Source organism: Gambusia affinis, linkage group LG06 (assembly GCF_019740435.1).
Source record: "Gambusia affinis linkage group LG06, SWU_Gaff_1.0, whole genome shotgun sequence".
In the NCBI taxonomy this organism is placed as follows: domain Eukaryota; kingdom Metazoa; phylum Chordata; class Actinopteri; order Cyprinodontiformes; family Poeciliidae; genus Gambusia; species Gambusia affinis.
Genome location: NC_057873.1, coordinates 6752557 through 6764931, shown reverse-complemented (window position 1 = coordinate 6764931; position 12375 = coordinate 6752557). Strand labels below are relative to the sequence as shown.

Genomic DNA, 12375 nt, shown 5'->3' with positions numbered 1-12375 from the left:
TTTTCTTACAACTGCATTCTGCAATGGGAATGATAAATCCTTTTTTTTAATTAACGCAGGGGCAAAGTAAAGCTTTCTTATCACGTTATCTCTCCATTCTGGATGAAAGAAAACAGTTTTTTAAAGGTGTAGAGAGACACCTTTGTGTAAGAGCGCTTCCTGGATTTAGTGTTAATTTAACGGAGGTTCTGTTTGGATAGGAATTTTAATGTTGCACACACCTGAAAGCAGCCCGGAACTTAAAGAGTTAAAAAAGCTTAACTTCTGGTTTAGGGTTAAATGAATCTGTACTGTAAACTTTCACTATATTCCCTGTAAAGAATCTACTGAGAGCATGTGTGTTGAGCTTATTTCTGGTTAAAATGAATCAAACAAAAGTTGGGGCCTTGTGCTTTGGCTTATCCCCTTCATTTTCCCCTTCATAAGAACCTGCAGCACATTATTTCTGTTTTATAGTCCTTTAAAAAATCAGTAATGGCATATCAGTGGTTACAGATTTACAGAACTGAGCTCCCTGCAAACCATCACAATTAAAGGCTTAACCAGATTTTCTGCCTTTTCAGCTTTAAAAAAAATCTTGTTGTATCCTCTATGCAATTAAAACTCTGCAGTATAGATACTGGTTATATCATGTGCTCTGACTGCCGGTTGTAACCTTTCATGACATTATAATAAAGGACAGTTGTCGCATTTGTTAAACTTTTTTAATTGTATTTTGTATTTTTGCTGTTAGACACAGAAACATAGAGGGGAAAAGTCTTGTTTGTATTTTCCTCAACATACCTGATCTAATAGTGTCCATGTTTCTGTTTTCTCCTGCACAGCCATGCTTGTGTCATTCGTGGGCAGGTGGTCACCTCGGATGGAACCCCGCTGGTTGGAGTTAACGTCAGCTTCATCAACAATCCGGCGTTTGGCTACACAATTACCAGGCAGGATGGAAGGTAAAAGTTAGCCCTTTTTACCTCAACATGGACTCAAACATCCACATAAGAAACAACAGATGCAATATTATTATATTGCACTGAAGTGATATTCATGTGAAAAATGTGATTTAGCTGAACTGCAGTGACTAAAAGCACAATCGCCACCACAAGCTCTGCCGCTATTGATCTGCTTTGTACTTTTGCCGGGTCCAATTTTGGAATTCTCGGCTCAATTCCCAGAGAAATCAAACAAAGCCCGTCTGGTGCACTCACAAGTTCTGATACGGTTGGAGCAGAGAGGTGGCAGTGTAACTTGTGCCAGCTCAGAACGCAGTGCAGATGGATGTTATTTGATGATGGAGGAATCAAGCAATGAAGTAATACTTGTTTAGTTGCTTAATACTTTCTTAATGTTTGTTTTTAATAATTATTGAGTAATTTTAAAGGCTTTGTTTTCTTGTGAAGACGGTCACTGTTTAAATTTTTATTTATTTTATGTTTCTTTGATAACTGAAGTGAAGATACAAACCTGCAGTGCCAACCAGAAGATCAAGAATAGGGTGCAAAAGTCACACTTTTTGTTTTTATTAACAAAATTCTACATATTGGCTTAAATTTAAACACAGGCCCCATGTAGCAAACTATACCTCTACCAAACACTTTTGGTAGCCATAATCAAGCTTCTGGCATAATTCTAGCTGTTTATTAATTTTTCTGGATAGAATTGTTGGGGTTTGTTTATATGCATAAGTTTATTACTGTAGACAGTGCGTATATTTCCTATAGGTTTTAAATTAGACCATATCATTAACTTAATCTTGGTCTGCTGTGTGGAGTCATCGCTTTGTTGGAACCGTTAATTGTGACCAAGTTTATAGGTCACAATTAACGTTTTAGATATAGTTTATATCTATAATGATAGCAATAATAATAGTAATATTGTTATTGCTATCGTTATAGATATCAGTAACGATATCTATCGCAATAATCACATGATCAATATCAATAGAATATATGTTTGAGTAAATGTTGATTTCCAATCCAGAACCGAGTTCTGCACCTAACTGAACTGAAATTAAAGTTAATTTAAGTTTTAGAACTGTTGCTTTGGTAAAATGATGTTTCAAATAAATCATTAAAAACTCAGCATCTAGCTTGATATTAATTCGTTCCATTGATTCTAAAAGCACTTTTGTTAAAAGATAAATAGTTTTTTATAAAGACCAAAACCTTTAGACCGGCTTGAATATGTTCCATGGAAGAAAGGAAAAACGTTGACATACAAAAAACGTATAATTCTCTGTCATTTTAAACTTTTCTCTCTTCAGGCACCCAGTTTAGGATCAGATTGCACAAGCTCCCTCAATCACCTTTTATATCTCTGTTTTAGGAGGGCCTTGTAGCAAACAAAGCCGCTCTATCACAGCACAGCATGAATCTCTGTTCGCTCTCCAACTCCCACTTCTTCCTGATACTTTTATCGGCCTCATACTCTAAAGGTTTAGATGTGCCAGACGTTTGATCTTAATCATTCTTTTTTTTTCATCACTCTATTACTCCCTTTTATACAGAAATTTCTCAACTTAACCTCATCATCTCCCACTTCTTTACTTATTTTGTCTGACTTGCAGTTGCTCACATTTCCCCCTCTCTAATCCTCCTCTACCCTTAAGCCTTTTTTTCTGGCCACCTTCCTTGAGTACAGGTCTATGTCCTTTCCACTGCTATGCCTCTTCTCATCTTTATCTTTCTCCCACATTTATGCGTGTCCCATTTTTCTCCATGCATCACTCAGCTTTTCCTGTGAAAAGCTTTATACTCCTTTCCCCCTACCAGCATATGTGTAAACACTACTCCATCTCCCTGGTTCCCCCCCTGTAAACATGTCCAGTCTCCTGCAACTACCCCTGCAATCACTGTAAACAGGCTCAGTGCAGCGTGAAATCAGAAACGCACCTGTTCACCCACTTAGAAATGAGAAAGCTGTCTCAACTCATTTCTATGATGTGTTCTTTATTTTCAAAGGGTTTACATTTTGAAATTACCCATTACCTATCTTGAAAAGTTGTTTTGGTCCAAATAAGAGATTTGTGCAGTTTTGGTTTTTTTAAGTATGTGGGCTTTTTTTTTTTTTTTTTTTTATGAGCAGAGCATCAAAGCAGTCTCGATTTTATAATGTGTAAAATGCTAACAAGGATTATGTGATGAGTCACAAGACAATCAAAATGAAATGCAGTTCATGCAGTTTAAGATGGAAATTAAGGATGTACTGATATAAAAATTTAGTCCGATGCGAGCATTTGATATTAATTTTTCTATTATTACCGATAACTGATGTTTACCGATATAATATGTATATTCAATAACTTTTGACGGCTTAGAAAAACCTGAACATATGATTGCCTTTACCGCTGCTTCTCTACTTCATTTAATCTCTCCGTAATCCTGTGGTGTCCAAGGGGAGCACACCCACCACTTTGAAAAACCCTATTTTAAATCAAAATCACATTCATGTGTTGGAATGTCCTAGTCAAAGTCCAATTGAAAATCTTTTTCAAGACTTGGAAATGTTGATCACAGATGCTCTCTGAGCTAATTGGCAAAGTGGAAGCTGGTAGAGAAAATTCTAAAAAGATGTATTTTGAATACAAATCTATAAATAATTTTTACTTGTTAATCATTTTGAAAACTTCATGTTTTCCTTCTATTTCACAACCATATATTATTTATATTGGTTTATTACTTGAAATTCCAATAAATTGTACTAAGATTTGCTGTTGTGACATGATAAAATGTGAGAAAAAACAGGACAAGTGAATCATTTAATAAGGCTTTGTAAGCCAAAGCTAGCAGGTTCCTAGGCAACTTTCTCCATTTTGTAACATGGTGTTAAACTTGATTGATAACATCTACTAAATCCAGTAATTGATTGGCTCCCATGCCCACGGGTGTTTATCCACAAGTGTTGCGTGTGTGCTTAGCCTGCCTAGTGTCATGCAAACTGACAGGCTGCCACTGCCAGACCGCTCATGGGTCACGGCAATATGTTGGCACCATTACAACAGCTCTGCAGCCTCCGGACCACTTTGCCGCTCTCACCCAGCCAAGGTTGAACCACAAAGTGTAGAACAAGCTACTTTTTTTTTTCTTCTTTATCCTCGCAAACATTCAAATGCTTACCCTCAGGGGAAGCTTGACATAGCATATTCTTTTTATAGAACCTTAAACCAACAGGGAGGCTGCCTATTTCAGAGGCTTGTATTTGGACCTACTTCTTTACCTGTAATTTAGCAAAGGTGCCTCCTGTGTGAGGATGAGGGAGGATATGGCCCCGTCCCAGGGGCCCAGTAGGTGACCAGGTGCTAATTGGTTCTTAGCGAGAAGTGACAGGAGCTGCGGAAGTCCAGCGCAGGTGCTGCCATGTTGTTGTCACGATGCAGCCTGTTTACTGAAGCTAAGGTCAGAGCAGAGGCACAGGGCCTTTTAATGCAACAGCAGATGGGATTGCATTGCAGGGCTTTTAGACTGATGTTAGCGTGGACAGGCTTCGTCTGAGGGATCAATAAAGCAGTGGCGGCTGCCTTCATCCGGCACTGCAAAGCTCTCTCTGTGCACATAGAAATGAGAACAGAGCACAGCGTTCACACACATACAGATGAAACTGTTAAATCTGCTGTTTTTCTTCCCTAAAATAATATATTCATACAGTTATAGTGAAAAAATGTGATCTTAGGATTGTGATCAATATAAGTCCTATTGAATATTCAGCATGTGTGTGCCTGAAAGACTGTTTAATAATCCCTAATGCTGAAAATAATCCTTTCTTAATAGCCTTCATTTATAAACCCATTCTTTATGACTGTCTGCCTCATTGTAACCGCGGCGATATGAAAGACAAAATGTGAATCAGTTCATCCTCTCTGTCTTTCCAGCTTCGACTTGGTGACCAACGGGGGCATAGCCATAGCCCTGCACTTTGAGCGCGCTCCATTCATCACTCAGGAGCACACTCTGTGGTTGCCATGGGGACGGTTCTTTGTCATGGACACCATTGTCATGCGGCACGAGGAAAATGACATCCCGAGCTGCGACCTCAGCAGCTTCTCCCGGCCCGTCCCCGTGGTGTCCCCGGCACCGCTCACAGCCTTCGCCGGCTCCTGCTCAGAAAGGGGGACAGTTGTGCCCGAAATCCAGGTGATGCTCCGTCTCCCGCCCTGCTCACTTCCCTGCAGGAGGAAACCTAAGTGGGTCTCTCCTTCAAATAACTCTTGCCTAACAGCTGGGAGAGGATCATAACATTATTCATAAACTAAAGTGAAAAAGGAACCATGGCTCGTGGCTGTACTGTCATTTTTATAACCCTTGTAAAAATGGCCGAATTAGGAAGTGTTCCTTAGCAGACTGGTGAAGTCTGGAAAAGGAGGGATTTAATTGAAGTACAGAGAAGATGTTAAAGTTTGGATTAGCATGAAAAAAGAAAATATTTTTTTCCTTCCTTCCCATTTTTTTCCTTCCTTTGTTCTGTCCTACCTTCCTCCCTTTTTTCCTCCTATTCCTACTATTTTGTTTTGTTTTTCATGCTACATCTGTTTCATCCTTTGATCCTTTGTTCCAGTTTTATTTTTTTCATTCTCCCCAACTTCCTCCCATCCTTCTTTTCATTCAACCATCTGTTTTGTTTATTCTTCCTTCTTGTCTTTCTTCATTCCTTCCTTTCATTCATTTATCCATCCATTCATTGTAATATAACACTGACTGAGTTCTTCTGATGTTAAAATAATACATCAAAACGAATATAAAATTGATGATTGTCAACTTTATCATGCAATTATTACAAACAAAGGTATTTCTAAACCGTATTCTCTGGACTATACATCCCATTTTTTTCATAGTTTAGATGCAGTCAGCTTGAACTTATATGTGCTTTTTTTTCCCCTCTTAATGACACTTTTTTTGACTGAAGTGACTTGTAAATATGGTAGTTCAAGTAGAAACTTCTTGTTTCTACTTGAACTATCCAGTAAAATTTGACTGGTACAAACAGGTTGGAAAGGGGCAGCATTGTGCTACTGTCAAATCCATGTATCCATAGGAATTCTGTCTTCACTCTAACATGTTTTCTTTCATTTCATTAAAATAACTTTAAACCGTAGATGTAACCCTTGAGTCAATTAGCTTACAGCTCCAACCAGCCCATGCCTTGTCGCGGTGCAGATGCCACTTGCAGGTTAGTGCACTCAGATAAAGATCACAGGAGGACACACACATTCTTTTAAGTGCCATGACAGAGAATGGGTAGATTAAGCTGCCTTTTAAAGCAGAGCTGTGCAAAGTCAGTCCTCAAGGACTGGTGTCTGATATGCTTTGATGTTACCCCCTTCCACTCACACCTGAATCAAATGACTAGTTTTGACCTGAAAAATGTGTGGACTCCTGATTAAAACGTCCACATTTTATGATCATTTACAGAGAAACAAGTCAGCAAATTTGAGGTTATTGCGCTTACACATGCGTGCACCACTTTGCTACAGGATTTGCTTTTAAATTTTCCACCCACACATTTGTTTGTCGCTCGCCCACATCTGCATGTTTTATGGGTGCAATCACACACTTGCATGTGTGCGCGCCTCATTTTATTTGATCCTGTTTGTCTGCAGGCATATCTCTGCCCTTTTCTTCGCATGATTGATGGCATATCTGTAAATTTAGTACACAATTTAGTCTATTCATAGCAGCCCAGTTTTTAGAATTGTTCATGTTCTGATAGTGCCACACAAGGACATCATCCCATTTACACTTGCAGAAGTGAATTTTGATCAGTCAACCACAAATAGCTGCAATCTGTGAGCATTTAAAAATAAATACATCAGAAGTGACATGTCCTCTGACCAATGTCGCTTTGAGCAGCTGCTATGATTGCTGCTCTACATGTCGTTTCGGGCTGTGGAGACAGGCGACAAGAGGCTATTTAATTTTAGTCCAGAGGACCAGGCCAACCAAACCATTGCTGTCAGTCCTTGAACTTAAGTCTGTACACTGTGTAGTAAGTGCTCATTTTCAGCTTCTATCATCCAGCGGTTGATAAAGGCCTCATCTTGGAGTAAATTTCCTAAGGCAGCGCTGTTATCTCTCACCAAGCTAAATTTATAACTAAATATGTTATTGTACTGAGTAGACTCAGAGCCCAAGGGCTTCCTTGTTATGCTGTTGTCATATGCGTTGCTGGGGGGACTGCTGTTCTTATGAAGCACTTCCAGTTATTAAATCCGCTCTTAGAAACGCTCATTGGAGTACTTTTAAAGAAATCCTTCATCAGATACCATTTTATCCATGAGCATAATTGTCCACCGGTTAGTGTTTCCTAACTTCCCTTGAGGGCCTACGTATGATTTAAGGTATGTAATTAAATTAAAAGCACAAGACAAAAGGCTTTCCCCTGACTAACATTAATTATCTGTTTTGTCTGTCTGTCATTGTTTCGGTTTGGTACTGGAACTACAAATAAATGAATCACACTTGTTCATAAGGTGTAGAGATGCACAAATCAGGGTTTTCCTGGTAGATACCAAATTCTTCATCCCATTTTGAGTAATAAAATTTTTTTTCTCTTTGAATCTGAAACATTAAAACAAAGTGCAGCAGGTGTTTTGATAGAGCCACCAGTTGAAATCCAGCTATAAATGAGGGAATTGTATAAATATAATATAATTTTTTCATGATTTGTCCATCTGATCACCAATCACAGCTGATCACTGGAATATTATGACCTTTGGCCAATTTGTTGATGGAGCTCTAGTTAGTGGGCTGTATGAGGATTTGAATAGTCGTAATTCCACTTTAAATAAAATATACCATCAACACTACCATTAATTTTCTAATAGCAGAGCTAAGTCTATGTTTAGCGCTTTTGCTAAGTTGGAACATTTTTACCGGATTTAACTTCACTTAAATGTTCTTTTCAGGATAAATTCTAAATCATTAATTTACTTGGCTGTTTTGCGAACTTTCAGTTGCGTAAAGTTCAACATCTGTATTGACGTTTTGGTTATTGTCTATTGAGAATTCTTCAAGTAGTTTAATGTTTATATTTATAAAGTGGAAATTAAGTCGGTTAAATGTGATCTGATAAACGCGGTCATGGCTGACTGAGGCAGAACTGGTTAAAGCCATTCTCAGATAGAAGTGGTTTAAAAGAGAAGGGACACTGGTTCTTGAGGACTTCCTTTTTACTTCACAGTTATAAATTACTGCTTAATGTACTTATTTTGTCATTTTACAAACAGAAATTAAAAATGTGACTGGACATGGGCTGGTTTCCTTTCTCAGGATTTAAAACGTTATGGTTTTGAAAGTAGTAACATTTTCTGCCATACCATTTCTAAAACTTAGTCATTTTAATAAGAGAAAATGTACCAGATGAACAAAGTTTAACACAACACTTCCCCTCCCCAGCTTGTATCTGCCCGTCCACCAGTCGAAAACAAAACTCCTTTTTGTGGCTGCACATATATTTCTGATTGCAAGAAATATCAACATCTGTGGATTTATAAAAATGCTCTTACCCAAGGAAGAGTATATGCATATTAATAATCACACTAATCACAAATATAACATTTAATATGTTATCTGAGCAGCAGGTGTTGCAGTAAGATAGAAATACTGAGACTGTAGAGATTTTTTTCAAGGTGGACAAATTGAGAAAAACTCATCCTTGTCAATGCCTAACCTTGGTTTTTGATAAAAATAGAATATAAAATACTCCTGCTATGTAGCACAAATATGTACTTAATCTTAATTTGTCACACCCGCCTATAGAAGGTTTTTTTCGTTTCCTTTCTTTTAATAACTTGTGTTTTTTTTTGCCCACAGTCTCTACAGGAGGAAGTGCGTATACCAGGGACAGAGATGAAGCTCAGCTATCTAAGTAGCAGAACTCCAGGTTATAAGTCAATTCTGAGGGTGACCCTCACGCACTCCACCATTCCTTTCAACTTGATGAAGGTTCACCTCATGGTGGCTGTGGAAGGCAGGCTGTTCAGAAAGTGGTTTCCTGCAGCTCCCAACCTCTCCTATGACTTTGTGTGGGACAAGACGGACGTCTACAGCCAGAAGGTGTACGGCCTCTCTGAAGCATTTGGTGAGTGATGAAATATATTTTTCATATAGTGTGGGGGTTTTTTTTAATCCAAAGCACATGTTACTCAACCCTAGTTTCTCATCTTTGCTCTTCTTTTTTTTTTTTTTTTGTAGTTTCAGTGGGTTTTGAGTATGAATCATGCCCAGACCTTATTCTGTGGGAGAAGAGGACTGCTATACTACAAGGCTACGAAACAACCGCCTCCAAACTTGGAGGGTGGACAGTAGACAAGCATCACGCTTTAAATATCCAGAGTGGTGAGTCAAGTCAATATTCCTTTGAAAGCTCTGGTTCTCAATGACTTGTTACCAGTGATGTCAGTAAAGTTACTGATGTCGGACCACTTTTTTCAGTAACGAGTAATCTAACGCGTTGCTATTTCAAATCTAGTAATCAGACTACAGTTACTTATCGAAATCACTTTGCGTTACTGTGCGCTACTATTTTATTTTGCAATTTAATTTTATTTCCTCACTTGGGGAGTGACCACCATTTTTATGCGACAGTTATCAGCAATGACAAAAACATAAACAATGGAGATGCGCATTTTGTTGCTGGAAAAACAGGAACTATCTAGAGTTTCGGTCATCAAGTCTGATTATTATAAGCAGCTTTGGGCTTGGGTTTTTTGGGGGTTTTTAAGTCGTATTATTTTTGGTTATTATTTTAAGCAACTCACTGCCTGTGAGAGTACAGCAAAGTACAGCAAAACATCCCAAAGTCGTGTAAGTGACGTATTTTCAGTCTTTGATATTTTTTGGATAAATGGTGAGCGGAAAATCTGAAGGCTACTCATAATTTTGGCAAATTACAGTTCATGCATCACTTTGTGGAAGTGTGCAGACATTTTCAACTTTACGCACAGGAAAACTAAATCAATCAAACCAACAACAAAAACAAAACCCTCTTTTGAGTATCATTTCTGACCTGAACTTAATGCATCTCATTGAAGTATATGTAAGTCAGAAAATTTGCTCTCATCAGGAACTCCTTTTTACTTTTACTTTTAGATTTGATTTTAAAATAAACAAAAAAAATAAACTTTTTCAGAAAAGAAGATGGAGACATTTCCTTCTGTGGAATATTGAAATGTATGGAAAATAGTTTCTAAAACATTATCATTGGTATTTTTAGTGTGTCTTGGAGTATCAATTTAGTACATAAAAAACTGGTCAAGCCGACATTTGTTATAAAATTTAGATTTAAAACATTATTTGGTTCTTTATCATTTTAAGCCAGCGTTATTAACATTAACACAACTTTATACCATGCATTTTTATTAGTTTTTCTCTGTGCTGTAGGTATTGTAGATTTATTAAACGTGCCACAGAAGCCGGAGTCCGACCCAATCTGACCGTCAGGATAATAATTTTGGCACAACCTGGCCTTTGTTTCGGCCAGGTTGGGCCCATGCCATAAACCCACTTCACATTTTGCTCATACAAAATATGAGCAAATCTCCCCCATGTGCTTGATCTAATGGTTTTGCTACAGTAAACCAACCAGCATTTCTGTTATGTGACATTTTTTTCCCCATGCAGCTATGTCATTCAGCTTTAGTTAGATCTGACTTTTTATATCTGCCATAAATCTTCAGGAGGAAGTGGGTCAATTTCCTTATTGCCGACAAATTACTCCTCAAAGGCAACGCTAGGAATACGTTTTGGCAACACCTGTCACTAGCAAAGCTTCACAGTCTGTTTTGCGTCTGGAGAGTCTCATCTAAGGAGATGAGGCATACTTGAAAATTGCTCAGAAAGGTGGCACTTTGATCTATAAGGCACCAAGCCTGGACATGGTGTCCAGAGGATGGATAGAAGTGCCTCCCGGCTTTTTAAACCAGCACTGCCAGTTTCTCCACCCTCACATCCCCTTCCCCTCGCCTGTTTGGCACCTCCGTGTCTCATCCATGCCCAGCATTTTTAGAATCATCCCTAATTTAATTGCTGTCAGACTGCTGCTCAGAGCAGCAGCAGTCCCAAAGATTAAATCACGTCCCAGGAAAGAGATGCTTGGCTGATCGTTTCTGATAGCCCACATGTTGTTCTGCTCTGAGAAGTCAGGTCACCGAGTACCATCAGAAGCAGAAAAACCGCCGCAGACATCCAGATGCTGAATTTCAAATATGATTACATTGACTGACCAGCAGGAACATCTTTACATTTACATATTTGGGGATTTTCCAATGATGAATTGGCACCAGTGATGTGAAAACTATCAAAGCTGTCCGTGTGTGTGTGTTTCTGAATCCTTGACTACGAAGCCCCTGAATTTGGAGTTAGAGAAATTGGAACAATGCAGGTGTGTTGTTATTTTAGTCTGTGTGATTAAGATTGTGTTTGAGGGGTGTATTTTTCTTGCTCCAAGAGATTTCACTCGAGCCACAGCTCTTGGTTCCCATTTTGGCGTGAAATTGTGCCTATGTTTTCATCCACTGAGATGACCTCTTATTGCAAACACAGTCCCGCCTTGCAATTTCCACGCCTTTCGCCACAGATACAAACCTATTTAAAGTCACATCATCTTCTAATCTGTCTTCAATTACATTCTTCTTTTTACATTTGTGATCCGATCAAACTTTGCCGCAGTGTAAGATTGAGTCTAGAGGTAATAATTTCTCTTGTATAAGAAGGATAAATTGGGGTCCTTTGTAGTGTGCATTTATATGACTTGTAGCTACCTGGCTGCTGTCTGTGACTTGGAAAAAAGTACAATTCCTTGAAGTTCATAAAGATCTCAATTACAAATGAAAAAAATCTAAGTAATAAATATGTGACTATGTGCAGAAGGTAACCTATATATTTCTATGCAAAACTGTATCGGTTTGAACATACTAATAATTCCTGAAAGACATTTTATTGTTCATTTTCAATTTCAATTTATTAAAGAAAAAAGTTATTGTTAAAAAACTTGATTGATCTTCTGATGTTTTATAAAAAGAAAATATAGAAATCTGTTGGAGAATTGAGCTGAACAGACTTGCAGTTTTAGTTCCAGTGAAAATGTTGACTTAATACAAATTAATGTCAACCTTTTTTTTAACTCACTGGTAAAAAAATAAATAAATAACATCATGCGTCACTTTGCAATCCAACTCTTCCTTGTTTTAATCTATAACATAAATCCCAATAAAATACAAATGCAAGTTTGCGGTTGTTAATCTGGCAAAATAAAAAAAAAAGTATAGATACTTTTGCAAGACACTATAAGTATTATAGTGTCCCTGCTGAAGCTGCTAACCCCCCGACCCGGCCCCGGATAAGCGGAAGAAGATGATGGATGGATGGATGGATGGATGGATATAAGTATCCA

At 38.1% G+C, this 12375-nt stretch overlaps 1 protein-coding gene across 8 annotated transcripts in view; it reads left to right on the top strand.

The window, feature by feature from the left end:
- The window catches only part of tenm4 (teneurin transmembrane protein 4), a 225673-nt gene that overhangs the window by 168025 nt on the left and 45273 nt on the right, over nt 1–12375 (top strand). For all 8 annotated transcript variants that reach the window (XM_044118604.1, XM_044118610.1, XM_044118609.1 and 5 more), the window contains 4 exons: nt 825–944; nt 4859–5120; nt 8796–9063; nt 9177–9320. In XM_044118604.1, the coding sequence (XP_043974539.1) occupies nt 825–944; nt 4859–5120; nt 8796–9063; nt 9177–9320 (794 nt within the window). The remainder of the gene's footprint in view (nt 1–824; nt 945–4858; nt 5121–8795; nt 9064–9176; nt 9321–12375) is intronic.